Source organism: Podarcis vaucheri, assembly GCF_965113315.1.
Source record: "Podarcis vaucheri genome assembly, chromosome: 7".
NCBI lineage: Eukaryota > Metazoa > Chordata > Lepidosauria > Squamata > Lacertidae > Podarcis > Podarcis vaucheri.
This window is the reverse complement of record NC_138765.1, coordinates 30620696-30640539: the sequence shown is the minus strand read 5'-3', so window position 1 is coordinate 30640539 and position 19844 is coordinate 30620696. Positions and strand designations below refer to the sequence as shown.

General features: G+C 44.4%; 1 protein-coding gene across 1 annotated transcript in view; it reads right to left on the bottom strand.

Moving 5' to 3' along the window:
- RUNX3 (RUNX family transcription factor 3) overlaps positions 1-19844 on the bottom strand; it is a 127612-nt gene that overhangs the window by 34642 nt on the left and 73126 nt on the right. Inside the window, exon 6 of the mRNA XM_082231817.1 lies at positions 15808-15912. Within this exon, the coding sequence (XP_082087943.1) occupies positions 15808-15912 (105 nt within the window). The remainder of the gene's footprint in view (positions 1-15807; positions 15913-19844) is intronic.

Here is a 19844-nt window from a genome sequence, read left to right as displayed (position 1 = left end):
CCACTGCAATGCAGGAATATGCAGCTCTCCAACCTTGGCGCTGTCAGCACCATGCTCTAACCAACTGAGCTATCCTTCTCGGAATACCAGTTGCCGAGTCTTGCAAGTGGTGAGAGGTGCTGCTGCGCTTAGCTCCTGCTTGCAGGTTTCTCGCAAGCATCTGATTGGCCACTGAGAGAACAAGCTGATGGACTTGATGGGCCATTGGCCTCATCCAGCAGACAGGCCCTTCTTATGTTCTTTGAGGTTTTAAAGCAGGGAAGGGGAATTTGGACTTATCTGAAGTGTGATCTGCCCATCACAATTTTTATAGCTTTGAAATCATGGGTTATATAACTGTGTCAAAACGGGACTGTTTTGGGGGCTGTGTTTGTTGCAGCACAAAAATGTGCCTAGACAAAAGGTAAGGTGGGCAGGAGCCCTTAGCTCTGCTTGTGTGTTCAGACTGGGGCCTGGATGTAGTTAAAGCAGAGCTCATTTCCCTAGCCTAGGCATGCCATAACTGCATTAAAGCACCAGAGGCTGTGAACAGGGTTATGTTGGGAGAAGCAAGTAGGGGGAGGAACGTCCTCTGTCTCCCCTGCTTTTCAGTTACTTTGAGACTCCTGGCAATTTGCCCTCTGAGTTTATGGATGGGGAAAGTAATGAACCAACACATGAACCATTTAGCTTAATTGTTTGACCCTCATGTAATCATATTTCTTTGAGGTAATTGAAACATGCTTCTCCCCCGTCCCCCCTTCACTCCCCCCCTTTTCTTTTTAAAAATAACACAATATTAAGAAAGCCCTAAAGAGCTGCACTTTGTTACTAGTAATTACCAAGGAGTCAGAATTTTGGCCAGACTTGATAATTGTTTTTTTCTGGAGGGAGGAAAAAAATTCCCAAGCTAGCAAGGAAACAGCCAGGCCCTATATTTTATTAAGCCAGATATTTCATGAGTGCTTCAGAAACTGAAGCCGTTAAGGCTCGAAAAATAATATTAAACTGGCCAACGGACTGATCCTGTGCAGCCTATTGTTGTTACTAATAGCAGTACTGCTGGTCTCTGTTCTCGGGGCTCTTTCTGCGTGTGTGTCCGCTGCAACCACAAAAGCATATGAAATTCCTGAGAACCCAAACCTTTTTAAAAAGAAGTTTCTAGCCCTTATGCGTATGGATGGGGGAGAAATTCATTTCAGTTCACATTTGAAGGCAAACCTACTCATTGCACAATTTCCAAAACGATACGTGAAGTGAAACACAGGCATCCTTGAGAATTTGCAGTTCTCCAAATTTTGCAGTGCAGCTCCCCAGCCACGTAATGCACACAAAAATGCGTACACTATATGTGCAGTGGATATGCTCTGAATTCTGGGGGGGAAATGAGAAACTGAAACAAAAATGGACAAATGTGCCAATCTCTTCTTGCGCATGCCAGTGCATTGCTGTGAGTTTGCTATCTGTCCGTTAGGGTATCTGTGGGTTGTACCCAACTAAGATATACTCAAGAGTAGACCCAATAAATTAATCAACCAAAGTTGGGTATGAGCATTAATTTTGATGAGTCTACTCAGCATAGGACTAATGTTGAATAAATACAAACTCATGTGTCCTGTTTTAAAGAGGCTGGGTTGTTGTTGTTTCTTTAATTTGAAGGGACCCAGGGAGTTGAAAGCCAAAAATGGAAAGGGGGGGAGGAAAGGGTGGGCCCTCTCTGAAATCAGCTGCCTAAAGCAACAGCTTCATGTTGCTTCATGGTAAGGCCAGCCCTGCCTGGTAGGTGTTTCTGTACAGAGATCTCTGAGGATGTTCCTGTACCTGAAAGGACCTCACCTGTCTCCACCTGCCGTCACTTTTTCTTTCTTCAAAGCCTTCCTCAAACCTCCCAGGGCACTCGGGTGAGGCTCAAGAGGCCTGTGCTAAGTCTCAGGCTGCCCATTTTTGAGGAGAGTGACCATATAGGAGTGAATTAGCTCAGATACAGAATAAGAAGAAGAGTTTGGATTTGACATCCCGCCTTTCACTCCCCTTCAGGAGTCTCCAAGCGGCTAACATTCTCCTTTCCCTTCCTCCCCCACAACAAACACTCTGTGAGGTGAGTGGGGCTGAGAGACTTCAGAGAAGTGTGACTGGCCCAAGGTCACCCAGCAGCTGCATGCGGAGGAGCGGAGACGCGAACCCGGTTCCCCAGATTAGGAGACTACCGCTCTTAACCACTACACCATACTGGCTCTCAATAGAATTTGCATGCTGAAAAATGCACTGGTATGAAGTGGGTGAAAAGGAGGGATGGGGGAGAAATTCAAACAGTTCAGATTTTAATGAGAAACTACCTAGTTTGCACTTTCCTGAAACAATACGTGAATCTAAAATGCTGTTGGTGACTGGCCCAAAGTTACTCAGTGGGCTTCATGATCGAATAGGAATTTGGATGCTGATCTAACCACAGTTATATAACCCATGATTTCAAAGCTATAAAAATTGTGATGGGCAGATCACACTTCAGATAAGTCCAAATTCCCCTTCCCTGCTTTAAAACCTCAAAGAACATAAGAAGGGCCTGTCTGCTGGATGAGGCCAATGGCCCATCAAGTCCATCAGCTTGTTCTCTCAGTGGCCAATCAGATGCTTGCGAGAAACCTGCAAGCAGGAGCTAAGCGCAGCAGCATCTCTCACCACTTGCAAGACTCGGCAACTGGTATTCCGAGAAGGATAGCTCAGTTGGTTAGAGCATGGTGCTGACAGCGCCAAGGTTGGAGAGCTGCATATTCCTGCATTGCAGTGGGTTGGACTAGATGATCTGCAGGGTACTTCCAACTCTACAATTCTATGATTCTATGAAATACTGCCTCTGACAGTGGAGCTATTATATCCCTGTTCCATAATCACTTGGTATCCAACTAAAAAAGCACTCTCAGGTCACATCCACACCATACTCTGCAAAGCATTTGTATACTATGGTAATGCTAACGAATCCTGGGAACTGTAAGTGGCTAAGGGTGCTAACCTCATAGACCTACAATTTCCATCACCCTTGACACATTACAGTTCCCAGGAATCTCCATGGTGGTTAAAGTGGTATACAGAGGGTTTAAATTAGGGCTTCATGCTCCCCCCCCCATGATTTGGAGCCTGATCTGGTCATTTGAAATGGCCACATTATGACCCAGGATTGACCTGCCCCAGATCCAGGCCCCAAAGGTATTTGGGAGCCTTGCACGGTGTTTGCTGAACATTAAAACCCCTTTTTTGAATTTGGTGCCTTTTTCTGTCACCACAGAACAACACAAAAAGATTCCACATTTTAATAATAATAAGAGTAAACCCTACACTGAAATGTACTAGCAGGTGGAAAGGGAGAATAAGGAACGCATTTGGAGTGGGTTTACTGCTGCCACATCTGATGTCAGGTGATGGATGGGGAGTGTGGTTTGGGCACAACCACACCACAGGCCAAGTGGGAGACACGGCAGGTATAATGAGCCCCCCTCTGGCTTATGCCATCATGAATTGGCTAGTCTTTAAGGGGCCACAAGTAAGACCTATGGATTTCAAGGGTGGAGGGGAAAGAGGCAGAGCTATTAACTCAGAATATTTTCTAGTGGTGTGATGACACCCTTCCAAGTTCCTGGCAGGATATGAGAACAGCCAACAACTGCTGGGTGGCTTGTTGGGATGCTGCCAAAACACGCAGGTTTACATCCTTCATAAAAAGTGCTGCTGATAAGAGAGTTGCTATCTCACCCTGACAAGGGAGAGAGATCTGAATACTGAATAGTATAAACCTGAACAGAACGTGGGACGGAGCTGACATTCACATTTAGGGTTTTTGTGGGCGTCTGGAACTCCTGCTCAAAGTTGTGTGCCTAGACTCATAAGTATGGAGCAAGCTTCATTGTACACATGGTGACAGGGCACATGGCCCAGGCGTCTGGATCATCAAATGTCTGGATGAAGGAGGCAGCCCTGACAAATGGCTGAATATAAATGAGTAGATTGGGAAAAATAATCAATTTGCCACACACACAAACATGCCAAGTTGTGGATGGTTATAAACCATTACATTTCCTACCTGAAGTAGCCTCAGCCAGGGCATTGTGGGAGATTTTAAATGGTTCAAAGCTACCCACTGCTGGTGTTAGGCAAGTCCGTGGCTTGGTAGGGCAGGGATTTTGCTAAGGGCTCCCTCAAATGTGGTATCAGCTCTCATACTTTTGCAGTGGACCAGAAACTATAGTAATACCGTTCTCCTCACAACTTGGCAAGATCACCGAGACTTCTGCTCTCCTTGTTTTTCTTTTTGTAAATATAATTTTAACCACTAACCAGGGCACGTGCTGCTCTTAATTGCTTTTATTTAAGCCAAAACTATCTTGAAGAATCGATGATTCTGGCGGGTTTCCAACTTGCCTGACTGGTTTTGCTTGCTATCTTATCACAGCCCCCCACCCCACCCCTTGGGGCATTGGTGTCCCAGGAACTAGGCCTGCCTATCCTCTGACTGACAATAGCCACACCTCCTCTCTGGCAACCATTTTTAAGGTTGCTACGTTACCTGGGTTACTCCTTCCTGTCTTGCTTTCTTATTGGTTTGTCTCTGTCCTAGCCAGGTTTACCTTGCTTCATGTTGGCTGCTGGTACAGGGCTGGCACCAGCTACCAGCATCCTTGGGAAGCTGTTGGGTCCACTGCCAACACCCAGAGTCAACTGCCAGGTATTGTTGCCTGCAAAGTGACTTCAGGAGATGATCTCCTGGAAAATGTGTATTCTAGAACAGGCTTCCTCAACCTCGGCCCTCCAGATGTTTTGAGACTACAATTCCTATCCTCCCTGACCACTGGTCCTGCTAGCTAGGGGTCATGGGAGTTGTGGGCCAAAAACATCTGGAGGGCCGAGGCTGAGGAAGCCTGTTCTAGAACTACTCAATAAACTTATGTCAGTTTTATAGCATGTTAATTGTAACGCTTTCCCTCATGATCCTCGGCACTGTAGCCTGGCTACTTACACATTGCTTCAAAAGAGGCCACAGATATGTACAAAATCTGCATATGTTAATTTAAAGAGAAATACAATCTACGTCACCACACCTGCACCTCACCTGCATATGCCATCTGTCTGCTGTCCAGCAATGCATGGGCAACTTCAAGGTCCTCCTGCTCTCCCTTTTGTAAACCTCCAAATAGGCATCCCCTCGCATTCCATCTGCCTCATTCTGCCTAATGGTAGGAACGGTCTTCAAACTAGAAAGTCTCCATTTACCTATTTTTCCCACTTGATCCAAACCAGGAAACTATGGTTAAAAGCTTTGGAACAAGCCAGGATATGAAACCCTGGTTTGAAATTGAAAGCCTCGAGCCATGGTTTCCTGGTTTAGACAGAATAAGAAACTATAATTAATTGAAGAGTTCCTGGTTTGTTTGCTCCAGCTGCAAGGGGAGGAGTGAAAGAATTGAGTATGTGCGCATGAGCTCCATTTATATCTTGCCTTTTTAATATGAGGTAGGATGATCTGGATGCAGTCCATTGTAAGGTAACAACAACAGTAATAAATAATAATAATAATAATAATAATAATAATAATAATAATAATAAGCACAACAAATTATCTGAATTGCCTTTTCTTTTGAGTTTTTTTCCTGTTAAACCTTGAATATAGCCATGAATTTTGGACCCTGCTGAATCTCAGATTTATGAAATCTCTCTCCCCAGGCAGTGTTGTTAGATATATAAGAATCTTTTCATACATGTGATAATCAAAGGTTGGGGTGTGAGGCACAATATGTTGTTGTACCTTCAGATGCTAATATACATGAGAATCCAGGAATGCTCAGTGCCGCGTTTGCTTTGGTGCCAGCTGTTTCAGGGCAGGCTGCCTGGCAGCAGTTCTTAGCGTGGCTGGCAAGCTTCCAGCAAGAGCTGAAGAACAACATGCTGAATGTTCCCTCTCTTCCAGAGCCATCATTGCCCAACCAGAGTTGGTTTGGTACAAGACTCTAGGGACTTGCCCTCAGCACCCACAGGGCTAAGAACAGAGGCAAGGAACTGGCAGCCCTTCAGATGTCTCTAGGTCACCAACTCATAGGAACATAAGAAGAGGCTGATGAATCAGGCCAGTGACCCATCTAGTCCAACATCCTATTCTCACAGGGGCCCACCAGGTGCCTCTGGGAAACTCACATCCATCATCCCTGACCATTAGGCATGCTGGTCGAGGCTGCTGGGAGTTGGGAGTCCAGCAATAGCTGGTGACCCACAGGTCTTCTAGCTTTTGGCCTAAAACAGGTGTGAAGAACCTTTGGCTTTCCAGATGTCATCACTATTTAAATTTATAGCCCATCCTTCCTCCCAAAGGAACCCAGGGTGGCAAACACACAAATGAGAACACATTTAAAAGCAGTTTTGCTACAGATGCAGACAGGGAACAGATATCTACTTAAAAGGCTTGTTGAAAGAGGAAGGTCTTTAGTAGTTGCATGTCTAATATTCGATCCTAGAACTGTAGAGTTGGAAGGCACCCCAAGGGTCATCTAGCCCAAACTCGAGCAATGCAAAAATCTCAGCTAAAGCATCCATGACAGATGGCCATCCAGCCTCTGCTTAAAAACCTCCAAGGAAGGAGAGTCCACCACCTTCCAAGGGAGTCCATTCCATTGTCAAACAGCTCTTACCACAAGAAAGTTCTTCCTGATGTTTAGTTGGAATCTATTGACTCCATTGACTTGGGTCCTACCCACCAGAGCAGGGGAAAGCAAGCTTGCTCCATCTTCCATGTGACAGCCCTTCAGATATTTGAAGATCGCTATCATATCTCCTCTCAGTCTCATATTTTCCAGGCTAAACATACCCAACTTCCTCAACTGTTCCTCATAAGGCTTAGTTTCCAGACCCACGATCCCCTTGGGTACCCTCGTCTGCACACATTCCAGCTTGTGAACATCCTTCTCAAATTGTGGTGGCCAGAACTGGACAGTATTCCAGGTGTGGTCTGACCAAGGCTGAATAGAGCAGTACTATTACTTCCCTTGATCTGGACACTATACTTTTGTTGATGTAGTCAAGAATAGCATTAGTTTTTTTGCTTCTACATCACACTGTTGACTCATGAGCAGCTTATGGTTTCTTAAGACCCCTAGATTCTTTTCACACGTACTACTCGCAAGTCAGCTGTCCCCCATCTTGTATTTGTGCAGCTGGTTATTCCTGCCTATCTGTAGAACCTTACATTTGCTCCTTTTGAGATACTTTTTGTTCGTTTGGCCCAGTTGACCAGTCTATTAAGGTCATATTGAATCCTGATTCTGTCTTCTGTGGCATTAACTTCCCCTCCCAGTTTGGTGTCATCTGCAAATTTGATAAGCGTCCCCTCGATTTCTTCATCCAAGCCATCTATAGAGACGTTGAACAACACTGGGCCCAGCACAGAACCCTGTGGCACCCCACTTATCACCTTTCCCCCCCCAGGATGATGAGAAACCATTAGTGAGCACTAATGGGGGAAAGAGGACTGGAAAAAGTGGAGGTGTTTTTCTGCAAGACTGCATAGAATGGGGACCCCATTGTTCTTTAAACTAGATTAGGAGCAAGGAGCAAGGAGCAGTGGCTTATTGGGGTGGTTTGAGATACTCTGAGTATATGAAAGAAAGGGCTTAGAAGTTAGTGTTCCCATGTAAGAGCTCTGAGCGATTCCCAAGAATTTTCAGGCTTGGTGCGGTGGGACTTCCAAAGTGATAGCTTGTCAACATTGAGCTCCTCACCCCACCAAAAAACAAACAACCTTAAAATGTGAAGCAGCACATGTGTTTTGAAGGCCATTTCACGTCACTCGACCAGAAGCTTCACAGACACAGTGTGTTTGGATGCACAAAAATGGGCAAAGAGACAAATGCATCAAAGCACAAGGCGATGCTCTGATCCCTTGGCAATGGGTGTGGTATGAGAACAAAGATAGACAGGATAAGATACAGAGGGTGTGGGCAGCTGGAATTGAGGTGTGTCTGCCTTGGTCTCTATATTGCTGCAGTAGGAGCTGGTACAACATAAAGGGTTTTTTTTTTTAAGCAGCGTGGGTTTGGGACGGCTACATTATCTCTTTGCGCTTGTATATGCTCCTTAGTAAACGAGTTAGGTAGGTCATTCAAATCAGTGCGCTTGCCAACACTCAACCTTAACCCACCTTCATGTGTACATCTTGTACGCACTACATGAAATTAACCTCAGGAACACTCAACTTGAGATCTTGCGTGGCGATATATTACAGGCCATGTTCCTCTGGCATGAATGCTTTCCAAAAAGCCTTGCTGCTCAGTGGTGTCATCAGGACTTTGCAGCAGAATTCCAGGTGCCCACTCAGAGGAATGAGCAAGATAGCTTCCTGGTGAGTAGGGCTGGCTTACCATCTAAAGGTGGCTGGGGGCAGTGGATCAGACCATTGACTCCAGTGTCCCAAATTACCTATTAGCTCTAGTGCTGTTGCTCAAGGATGTTCTCTACCCTTAACACTCAGGGTTGTCACCAACAGGATTCTACTCAAAGTAGACCCACGTCTCAACTCATCAGAACAGGCCGGCAGAACTTGAGACTAAATCAAGCTAAACCCAGCCCATCAATAAGGATGGGGGATAAATTCATTTCAGTTTGCATTTTAATGCTAATCTACCTAATCCACACTTCCCAAACCAACATGTGAACTGAAACAGAGGTAACTTTCAAAATCCATACTTCCCTGCTTATTTACCAATGAGAGCTAAAACACCATCATGGATAATCATTTTCATTTCTGTATCCAATAAAGTTCCTGTAGTGATGTTTGGAAGTAGGTTGGGCAAAGACAAGCTAATGGGACGAGTGGAAAGGAGCTAGACAAAACCACAGAACTAAACCCCACTGATCATATCTATATGCTCTCAATTGTAATTTCGGTAAGAAAGCTTTCATTAATCAATCACTTTTATCTACTCAGAGCATCAGCCACGAATTCATTGAACAGCAGCACTGAGAGTTTAGCTGGCATGACCATGGTGAATAAGTGGCCCCCAGGGATTTAACCAAAGAATGCTAATGTTCCTTGATAACTGGGAATCTCTTCCCAGCTTTTGGAATGTAATATCTTTAGGATTGCAGAAGTGGAGGAAATAATGTTCTGACCTCGTCCACTTGCCAGGGAACTAAGGGCTACTACTGTGGTGTGCATGAGACAGAGAGGTTTCATGGGGTATTATTACAGCCTGTCGGTTGTTAGGTACAGTGGTACCTCAGGTTAAGTACTTAATTCGTTCCAGAGGTCTGCTCTTAACCTGAAACTGTTCTTAACCTGAAGCACCACTTTAGCTAATGGGGCCTCCTGCTGCTGCCGTGCCGCCAGAGCACGATTTCTGTTCTCATCCTGAAGCAAAGTTCTTAACCCGAGGTATTATTTCTGGGTTAGCAAAGTCTGTAACCTGAAGCATATGTAACCTGAAGCGTATTTAACCCGAGGTACCACTGTACTTTGAGAATTATTCAGTTGAAAGGTGAGGTATACATCTGCTCAATAAACAAATATCGAGCTAGGGGCAGGAAAATGCCTTTGGAAAAAGAAAGCAAGTGAGCTGAGAATTAGCTGGAGGTGGTGAAGTACTGCTGGACAAGGGGTAGGGGCCTCTGAGAAGTTGACCTGGTGCTTTTTTTCCTGGGGTACTCAAGGGTACTCAGTACCGGCACCCCTCCCCATGTTGAATGTGTGGCACTTACTGTAACAAATTCATGGTGAGTACTCACACCTCCCCCCCCTTCTTTTCTTTTTTAAAAGCACTGTGTGGGCCTATAGCTCTTAGATTTACTGCCCACTGCAGAAACGTCTATTTCCTTCCCCCGAGTGCACAGCATGTGTGCTGCTCTGGGTGCTGGAGCAGCTAACTCCATCTCTGAGTGCACTCTCCCTCCCTCCCTCCACTCTCTGATCCAAGTGAAACTAAACCCTGTAGTGTTAAGTCCTGTGTTCCCACCACTTAGTGATGTGAGAAACAATATGATCACAGGTTGAAAGCAGCGTTGCTCTTAATCGCTGCTAGCTTCCTCGGCCATCTCTGGATGGTGGCTCTTCCATCACTGTCCCTTTCCACCATGCGACCTTCCCCCTCTTTACTGGGAATCAGCTTGAGATTCTAGGGAAAAGAGATAAGGCCCTCCGGATGTTGCTGGGCTGACTCCCATCAGCCCTGGCCAGCGCAGCCAGGGATCAGTGATGGTGGGAGTTGGAGAGCAGGCAGCATCTGGAGGGGCGCAGGTTCCCCAGCCCTGCTAAAGACACTTGCTAAGGTGGATGATGAAATGCCTCTGCAGAGTTCTGCACGCCACTCATAGGTGCCAAGAGAGGAAAGTAATAAATCTCTCAAAGGAAAGAGGAGGAATTGGCCACCTTGCGATACTGTTTCAATCGCCTCGTCTAAATTAACCTGGGATGAGTGATATATGTCCAAAGGGGCCCTGCTCCAAAAGGAAAGCAAAACATACACTCCTAAGTGGGATAATTTTGTTCATTTTTGCAAACAGAAGCTTGCCTGTTTGTCTCCTCTTACACACACACACACCTTGCTGGAGGGGTAACATCCACATTTAATCAGGCTTTCCAAGTGTAGCAGTAAACATTAAAAACAGACTTTATTCTGGAGCTGCCTTAACTGTAAACAGGAGATATTTCAAGGTAATTCCTCTCTGCTCCTCTTTACTCAGCTCACACACATGCAGGCAACACCTTTGCATTTCTCTGCCCCTCTGTACAACCTTTAAATAGATCATGAAGACTGTAAGAAAAAAATAAATTTAAAAATCCCACCAAGCATTTTATTGCTGGTCCCTCTTCCATTTAATTGTATCTGTTGCTGTTTTTAATAAAATGTTATGTATTCTGGATTGTATCCAGCCAAGTCATATGCAAAAGTAAATCCACTGAAATGAATGGCTTGTGTATAACATTAGTCATACTCAGACTAGACCTATTGAAATGGATGGACACGGCTAGCTTTGGCCCATTAATTTCAATGCGCTTGCTTTGAGTAGAACTTAGGTGACTACAACCAATGGGTTCAAATTAGTCAAGTTTATTTCTTCCATGGTCTACTCTGAGTATGACTTGTTTGGATGCAATCCAGAATATGTAGCATATAATTAAAGCATAAATTAATTCGGTCCATTAATTTCAATGGAACTACTTTGGGAAGAACTAAATTTGATAGAACCAAAAGGGTTCAAGTTAGTCAAGTCCATTACTTCAACAAATCTGTTCTAAGTTCAAAAAAGTCTGGGATGAGGAGCCAGCAATGCAATCCAATAAAATGCTTCATCCATTAAGTCTTCAGGGTCTACTACTCAGCTATTCCGCTCATATGGTGGGAAACCACATGTCTCCCCAAAGCTCACAAGCCTTCTTGCGTCAGGAGCTGCTGAGAGGGCTCTTGCCTCTGATCCTGGTCCTGAAATACAGCCATCATGATAAGAATGAGGGCATTTGTCAATTTTGGCTTCTCTCCGTTTCTGATTTTTTCAATCTTCAGTTCTCCACATTTCCCCACCCACTTGCTATTTTTAAAAGTCTCCATGAAAACTCACCAGCACCTTTGTGTGAATTTCTCCCAATATACATGTCAGGCAACATCATCATCATCATTTATTATTATTATTGTCTGTTAGTTTGCTGCTTTCAATGCCACCTTCAACTCCGCTGTTTCACTTTGTCTCATGATACGATCATAGGACCCCTTATTGGGTGGGGTAGGACAGGTGGACAGGGACGTGTGTGTGTGTGTGTGTGTGTGTGTGTGTGTGTGTGTGTAAAGTGTGCATATATTAGTGAAAACAACATATAGAAATACATTATATTAGGATAAATGACATTGCAAAAATGTGTCTACTTGGCAAAATTGTGTACAAAATATGTCTATTAGGAGAATTTCACTCTAAAATACTGAATTTTCATGAGAATTTTTTAAAATTGCAAACTTATGAGAAAATGCGGAGAATGAAAAATTAGAGGCTCAGAGAAACCAAGATTGATTAATTCACCCAATCCTGGGTTGCATTCAGCCAAGTCCTACTTAGAGTAGACCCACTGAGATACATGAACCTAAGTCAGTCGTGTCTACTCACTTCAGTGGTCTACTCTGAGTGGAATTTGCATTGAATACTATCCCCTACGTCCAAGACATCTGAAGGGCCCCACATTGGCTACCCCTGCACTAGGTCACTTAGATATACAGGCTTTGCATCCTCATATCCATTACCGAGCCCTCCACACATTCAAAACAGATTGTCTTTGAAGACTACAGCAGAGGAGGAAACTGAAACGCCGATCAATTAGTCAGCATAATTAAGAGATTAATGGACTGATTGCAGATCAAACAAAACCCAAAGCGCTTTTTAATCAGATGTGGCCACCTGGAGCCTTCCACTTGCATCATCAACCAGCTCCTGCAGCTCCAATCCTGTTTCCTCTCTGTTACTTAACAAGAAGCATTTGGGAGGTTACATTTCTGGGGCTGCTTCTGCAAGCTGGGAGCACAGGCTAGAGGATATGGCATGTGTTTGTTTATTGAATTTATATCCCACCCTTCCTCCTGAAGGAGCCCTGGGCTGCAGTGTAGACTAATGAAGTTAATGGACACATCTAACTTAGGTTCACCAGTAGGCAGAGGAGATGAAATACAATAAGAAGTGCTTCTTTGTGTCCTCATTAATTAATCAAATTTATATCCCACCCATCCAAAGGAGCCCAGGATGCAAGCATATCAGTGATAAAACAATTCAATAATAACATATAAAAGCATCTTTTAAAAATGCTTTTAAAGGCTGGCCCAAAAGCTTTTTGCTGCTTTGGGCAAAGTCAATTTTATCCCCTCTGGATGGGGGAGAAGTGTGATTTTGTTTGCATTTTAATTAGAAATGATCCAATTCACCGTTCTTGAACCAAAACCCAGACCAAAACACAATTATCCTTAAAATTCACACTTTCCTGAAATTTGTGATTCAGTTTCGCCAGTCAAACAATGTGTACAAACATGCACTGTGTTCAGGGAAAGTGTGCATAAAAATGCATATATGTTTTTGAAAGAAATGTACAAAAATTCATTATATTAGGGAAAAGTGATTGTAGAAATGTTTATATTAGTCAAAACTGCATACAAAAATGTGTGTATTCGGGGAAATTTACACTAAAATGCTGAGAATTTTTCATGGGCATTCTTTAAAAAATGGCAATTTGCTGCAGAAACATGAACCAAATATAAGATTGGGGGGGATGAGACACTGAAACTGACAGATTGATTCACCTCTAGACCCGTACATTACATATATGCACAGCCACCTTTGTGTGTCTTATCATATTACTTCCAACATACCTGTATACTGACCTATTTTTCCCATGCTTGAGAGCCTGAGACCCCACCCCCCATCACTATGACCATGCCTAGTTCCTTTGTGGAAGGCCAGACTCCACTTATTTAACTGCTGCCTGGGATAAAGCAGAAACTCACAGCCACCCTACAACAGATTATCTAAATTCAAAAATATACCTTGGCAGCTGCAGGGTGGGAAATGGCAGGCTGCGCCCTGGACTGTATGCTGCTTAGATGTCCTTGCATATACATGCATATACATGAAAACTAGAACCATTCAGTTGGGGCCTTACAGGCAATCTAATCCAACCTTCTGCAAACAGTCCAGCGCATCCCCCAAAAAGCAGTTCCCCAGTCTCTGCCTGAAGCTCCCATCACACCTCTAGGTCAGGCATAGGCAAACTCGGCCTTCCAGATGCTTTGGGACTACAAATCCCATCATCCCTGACCACTGGCCCTGTTAGCTAGAGATGATGGGAGCTGTAGTCCCAAAACATCTGGAGGGCCGAGTTTGCCTATGCCTGCTCTAGGTAACTGTATAGGCTTCTCTTTTTGCCATGCTTGTATTTAGGCCTGTTTCATGCACTTGAAGTGCTGCTGAACTTTTGTTTTATTTGCTTTTACATGTTTTTATATTGCTGCTTTATTAGTTTGTATTTTTGTTTTAGCAATCTCCTTTGTTTTTGATATTGTAGAGATTTTAAAAATAAGTAGTTCATCAATGCTTTCAAATAAATAAATGGTTCCACTGCCTAACTGCCCAGCTATTGAGACATTGCTCCTAGGCTGCATATGTACCATATGTTTAAAGTACATCCACCCACCCCTGAAATAATAATGGGAATGGTAGTTTACTCATCACAGAGCTGCCTTTCTCAGCACCCTTAGTAAACTACAGTTCCCATGATTTGCTGGGCAAGGGCATGAAATATGCTTTAGATGCATGGCATAAACACAGTTCAGAAATATAACCAATGGAGAACTCTAGCAGCTCCACACTAGCACACTTTGTTGACAGGGTGAGGCTGTTGTTGCCTCCCCAAAGCCATGTGCTAATGCCAGTTGCAAAATTTCAGTCAGTGGAAGAAGAAAAACCCTCTTTTGGCATATGAAGGTATTGGCACAAAGCTGGGTTGCCCACAAGCTTAAACTAACAGAAACTCATCCGATTAGAACAGGCAAGTCCAACATAACAGCAGCTCATCCACCTATCACAGAGATCTTTAATTTCTGTCCTGTTATGAAATGTAAAAGAGGAGTAGGGGATGATTCACAGTTGAATTTGGGCCTGCATTAACAATTCTGCTAAGGAGATGGGCATGGTGTCCAAAGGCAGGTCACTGCTTATTGGGTTCTAGGGGACTGCTGAGTACCTCCTGGTTCCTAGGAATTTAAAAATAAGCCAGGACCAGATGGGCTTTGGTCAGATCTTGCTAGGGTGCTGCTTACATTTCTAACCAAAACGGCATTCTGTCGTGAGAGTGGGAAGTGTTTCAACAGGAGAGAGTCAAAGGAGCCAGGAGTTCTGCTGGAGACTCCTTGAACAGCCCTGACAAAGTATCCGAGAACCTCTCTTGTTAGCGAAATTTCCCATGGGAACTCATTGTTAGACGATCTCCCTTAAATCTTCTGAACAGAGCAAAGGCAGATTCACAGCCCCCCCTAGCTAAAGGTGACAATTTCCAAAAAGAGGCGTGTGTGGAGGGAGGCTCAGTAGAAATAGCCAGGTAGCTACCACACTGCCCACCTCACAGCATCTGCCACCTGAAGCAATTGCCTCACTCTGCCTGATGGTGGGCCGACTGCCCTGCACAAGGTCCTTTCCAACCCATTTTATTTCTGCAGTTTGCAGACAGGGCTCCATCACAAAACTATGTCCCCTGTGATTAGCTGCCTCTCACATCATCACCATCAGCAGAAGCAGCTTGCCAGGTAGGAAGGAGCCACTATGGTAGCTGCTGCTGCTTCTTACCAGGGAGGAACAAGAGAGTTGGGGAGGTTGGTGCAGTGTAAACGTACCAGCAGGAGCATTGGATTTGTTCCTCCAGTGTGGTTGCACCGCATCAACCTCTTTGCTGCTGCATCACCCCTCTCCCTCCCAGTGAGCAACAGTGACCCACCTGCTGGGAAGCTTCACCTCACCTGCTGAGCCACTTCTGACTATCCGTACAGTGTAGCAGTGCGCAAGGCATGATTTCCCTTGATCATGTCTGTGCGTCCCATGCCAGCAGAGTTCCATCAGCGATGCGGACACTGGTCTCAGAAGGGTTTCACAATGAGAGGCACTTTTATATGTTACCCATGCAAAGCAGCCACAGCAAGTGTGGTGCCACAGTGGCAATCCGACACAACGTGGATACCTCAAAGCAGCAAAAGGTCTCATGCACCCGCAAGCATTAGCTTGAGAACTGTCGCCCGGCCACACGATTCCCCTTCCAAGGAAAGACAACAAACTTACTTCTTGGCTCCCGGGGTCCATCAACAGTCACTTTAATGGCACGGTGATAGGTAGCAACCTGGGTGGGGTTTGTGAAGACTGTAATTGTCAATGTGAAGCTTTTCCCTAAAGACCAAGGGAGGGAAAAACAGAGAAGAGAAAGCACACATGAGTCCAGGGCGCAAGTGTATGGGATCCAGGATATAATGGAAGGGTGCAGAGCAGGGGTTTTACCTGGGGTGGGGGGAGTAGAATACTGGAAGGGGTGGGAAAGGTTAATCTCTCACTGATTTGAGAAGAATAACGCCTATACATTTTTGCCTCATATCTCAGGTGCTTCAAATGCTAGAAACTTACTCCTTTTTTTAGAAATGAAAGCTGGGGATCTTTGGATCATGATTCACCCAGGAGGAGAGCAACAGCCTCCCTTGCTTCCACCATATGTACCCGTGGTAGATGGGCAGCCATGCTGAAAGCAAGGCCTGGCTTAAATTTAAGCAAGGGCTTACTAAGGCTGCTTTCCTTTGCTACTACTGTTTGAACAAACCCCCTTGCTGTCAGGACCTGAGGCTGCAGAAACAGCTAGAGGGGATAAAATTAACAATCTATTATATTAAGTCACTTGGCAGTTAGGTGAAAAAATTAGCAACTGGTCTCATAGTATACTTAATAATAATAATAATAATAATAATAATAATAATAATAATAATAATAGAATTTATACACCACCCTATATCCAGAGGTCTCAGGGCAATTCACAGAATAAATCAAAATATAAAACCACAAAACACATAATCAAAATAAAAACAACAACCTAATAACACTCCCAACCCCCAACCCCCCACATTTTAAAAGGGCATAAGATGTCATATCACAGCGCACAGCATCTAAACACTACTAACACTGATCTATGCTTTCAGAAAAGTCACAAGATGCAGCCTTCTTTAGCCTGTACCACTTCAAAGTTTAGCTGGGGGGGGGGGAGGCAGGAGTGACTGCTGGATTGAATCATCATCCGTATGAAGAACTTCCTCCCAGCAAAAAGTCAGCATTGTGAGGGCTTTAGTCTAGTTTTCTATCAAATGTGCTACATTTCTGTATGCAGGACTTTGTGGCCAGGTGTGTATGCTTGGAGGAAGAAGCATTCAGCCCCCTGGCTTCCCACCTGAACTCTGGATTGGCATAATCCTAGGGGGGCTGGATCTTGAATTTTGTTTGCTTATTTATTTAAAATAAAGGTGCAGGAGTAAAGGAGCAAACACAGCCATCCTTCATACTGTTGTTTACTGTAATATAGTAGTTCTGAACAGCCCAAATCTAGAAACAAATAAAAACACTCAGGAGCACCTGTCAAGCCAAATAGCTAACATTTACTATAAATAACCACCCTATAAGGGATGCCAGTATTACTAAACTCATTCTACAGGTGAAGAAGTGAAAGCACAAGCACCTGCCTGTGCTTGTAGCTGAGGCAAGCTTTTAATGTTATTGGCCAACATATGCTCCTAGCCACTAAAATTACACCACTTCTCTATCACGTGTGATGTGGGCATTGCTAGGGACAGTGATATGAATTCCAGGGGAGAAGCAGAGTTTGCCCTAACCTTTCCAAAATGTCAGGAATGTGGAACCTCTGACTCTCCAGGGCCAATGGTGAGGGATTGGAGTTGTAGCCCAACAAAATCTAGAAGGCCACAGACTAGCCACCATGGTGTGGACCTGGAGCTGTTCACTACCTCCTGAACAAGAAGCAGAACTCTGGCTATATCATCTGTGAGAATCTGGATGGATACCAAAGATCTACTAAAACCTTGCTTTCAACCCACAAAACCACAGCTTCCTTTGTTGACTACATACAATCCATTGCCAGTTGGAGGTGCACTGATAGCATCGCCAGACTGGCTGGCTGGCTATGGATCATAGCTGAACAAAGGCAACTGATAACGGGCAGAGCTCCTGCCAGCATCTGTGACAGTTGGTGAAACATAACCCAGTTTCACCTTGGTGACCAGAATGAACCAGCAGGAACCTTGGTGATGGATATCTTCAGGGGACAACACCACTATGCCACTATGGTGATTAGGCCTTAATTTAGTCTGAGCCAGAGGTTGCCACAACTAGGCCTAGGTCTTGCCTTGAGTGCCAGAGCTCAGGTCAGAGCATGTGAAATAGGCCTGCCTCTGGAGCCCCGGTCAGGCATTCTGCTTGTGTGTAAACCCTACAAATGAACTGGGAAGTGGGGACAGGTATGTGCCATTCCGCATCAGCATCCCTTCCCTATCCAGTTGCCATGGGCAAGGCCACAGAGTCTCGCTATCAAGTGGGGTGGTGCTGTTATGCTAGCTTCCTAGCAGGTGAGTTGCTGCTGCTTACTAGAAGGGAGAAGGGAAGGGGCAAGCTGGCAGGGAGGTTGGTGCAGTGCAAATGCACTGATAGGAACGCCATATTGGATCTGCCTCCGCATTCGCACTCTGCAGACTGCCTCACCCTTTCCTGCAAGCAACAATGACCCAGTTGCCGGGAGGCGAGAGTGGCGGCTCCGCCCCACCCAGAGAGCTACGTCTGTCTCAGTGCAATCTAGAACATCAATAGAACAGCTCAGCGGGAGAGCATCTGTTTTCCAAGCTGAAGCAGGTCTTAGGTTCAGTCCTCGGCATCTCCAGAAAGGTCTGGGAGAAACTAGCTGAAGAGTGGTGGGGAAAGTGGCATGGGGCATGGAGCTGAGTACACTTGTCCTCACTTCCTTTGCTCACATGAGGAGTTTATGAACAAGGAGAACACCCAAACAAGAGTCAGGTGCATGGGTTTAGGTTGGGCAAATCTGTTAGTTTCGGTTTTTCTCAGCTTCTCGTTTTTAAATCTAAAATTCAGTTCTCCCACTTTTCACACAATTTTGAAAGAAGAGGGCCTCATTAAAATTTATCAGCATCTTCATGCAAAATTCTCCTAACGTACACACTTCTATGCAATTCTGTCACACACACAAAAAAAATTTTCCTTAGTGACATTTCTGTATGTCATTTTCACATGTATATGCATTTATATGCACATTTTACCCAAGTGTATGCATATTTGTACACATTACTAAATCTGGAGCCTCTGTTTTTAGGAATTAACTACTTTATTTTGTCTTGCTGTGGGCAGTCTGTCCCCACTTAGACTGAGTCACCTTCTTTAACTGGTTCTCCTCTGCCTTTATTACCAGTAACAGCTCATTGGGGACAGAAATGAGGAAGGTGTAAATATTTGTATTTGCACAATATCCTATTGAAGTTGCTTGCCTATAAATCAAGTCTGATGGGAAGAAGTTGTTTTATGGACTATTATACCAAGTGGTCCATAGTCCCTGAAGAAGGAAGTCAAATAAAATAATGATTTTATTGTTTATTGCTTATTTAGGCTGCAATTGTGTGCACACCAACGTGGAAGTAGGCCCCTTTGAGACCGACATGGCTTTCTTCTGAATACATAGAATCAGTGCTTTTTTTCTTAAAAAATGTTTAGGGGTACTCTCATTTTGACTCAAGAAAATCACCATTTTATAGTTGAAATTGGGAAAAATAAATACAGTACATGGGCAAAAGTGTATATTCTTAATGTATTTTGGTCTTTGCAGAAGCCGCCCAGAGTGGCTGGGGAAATCCAGCCAGATGGGTGGGGTACAAATAAATTATTATTATTATTAATTATTATTATTATTATTATTATTACAAAGATTCACAAAATGCTTAGGGGTATGTGTACCCCTGTGTACTCCCCCCAGGGGAAAAAACACACTGCATAGAATTGCACTGTAAGACTTCCATCCCATTTACACATTTTAACTATGTGATCCCCTCACCCTGCCCACATTCCTGTCTTAGTTTTTTTACACCATTTTGGACAAGGGCGGCCATTTCTCTTTTGTGCTGCTGCATATATGTTACCTCATGGTGTTAGGCTGACAGTATTGTAGGGCAGCCTTTATATATTTGTACCCAGGGAATTATTGAGAGTATATGTGAGTTTGGGTGAATGTGGGCAGGTTGTCTGAGGTACAAATGTGTTAGTGGATGTGG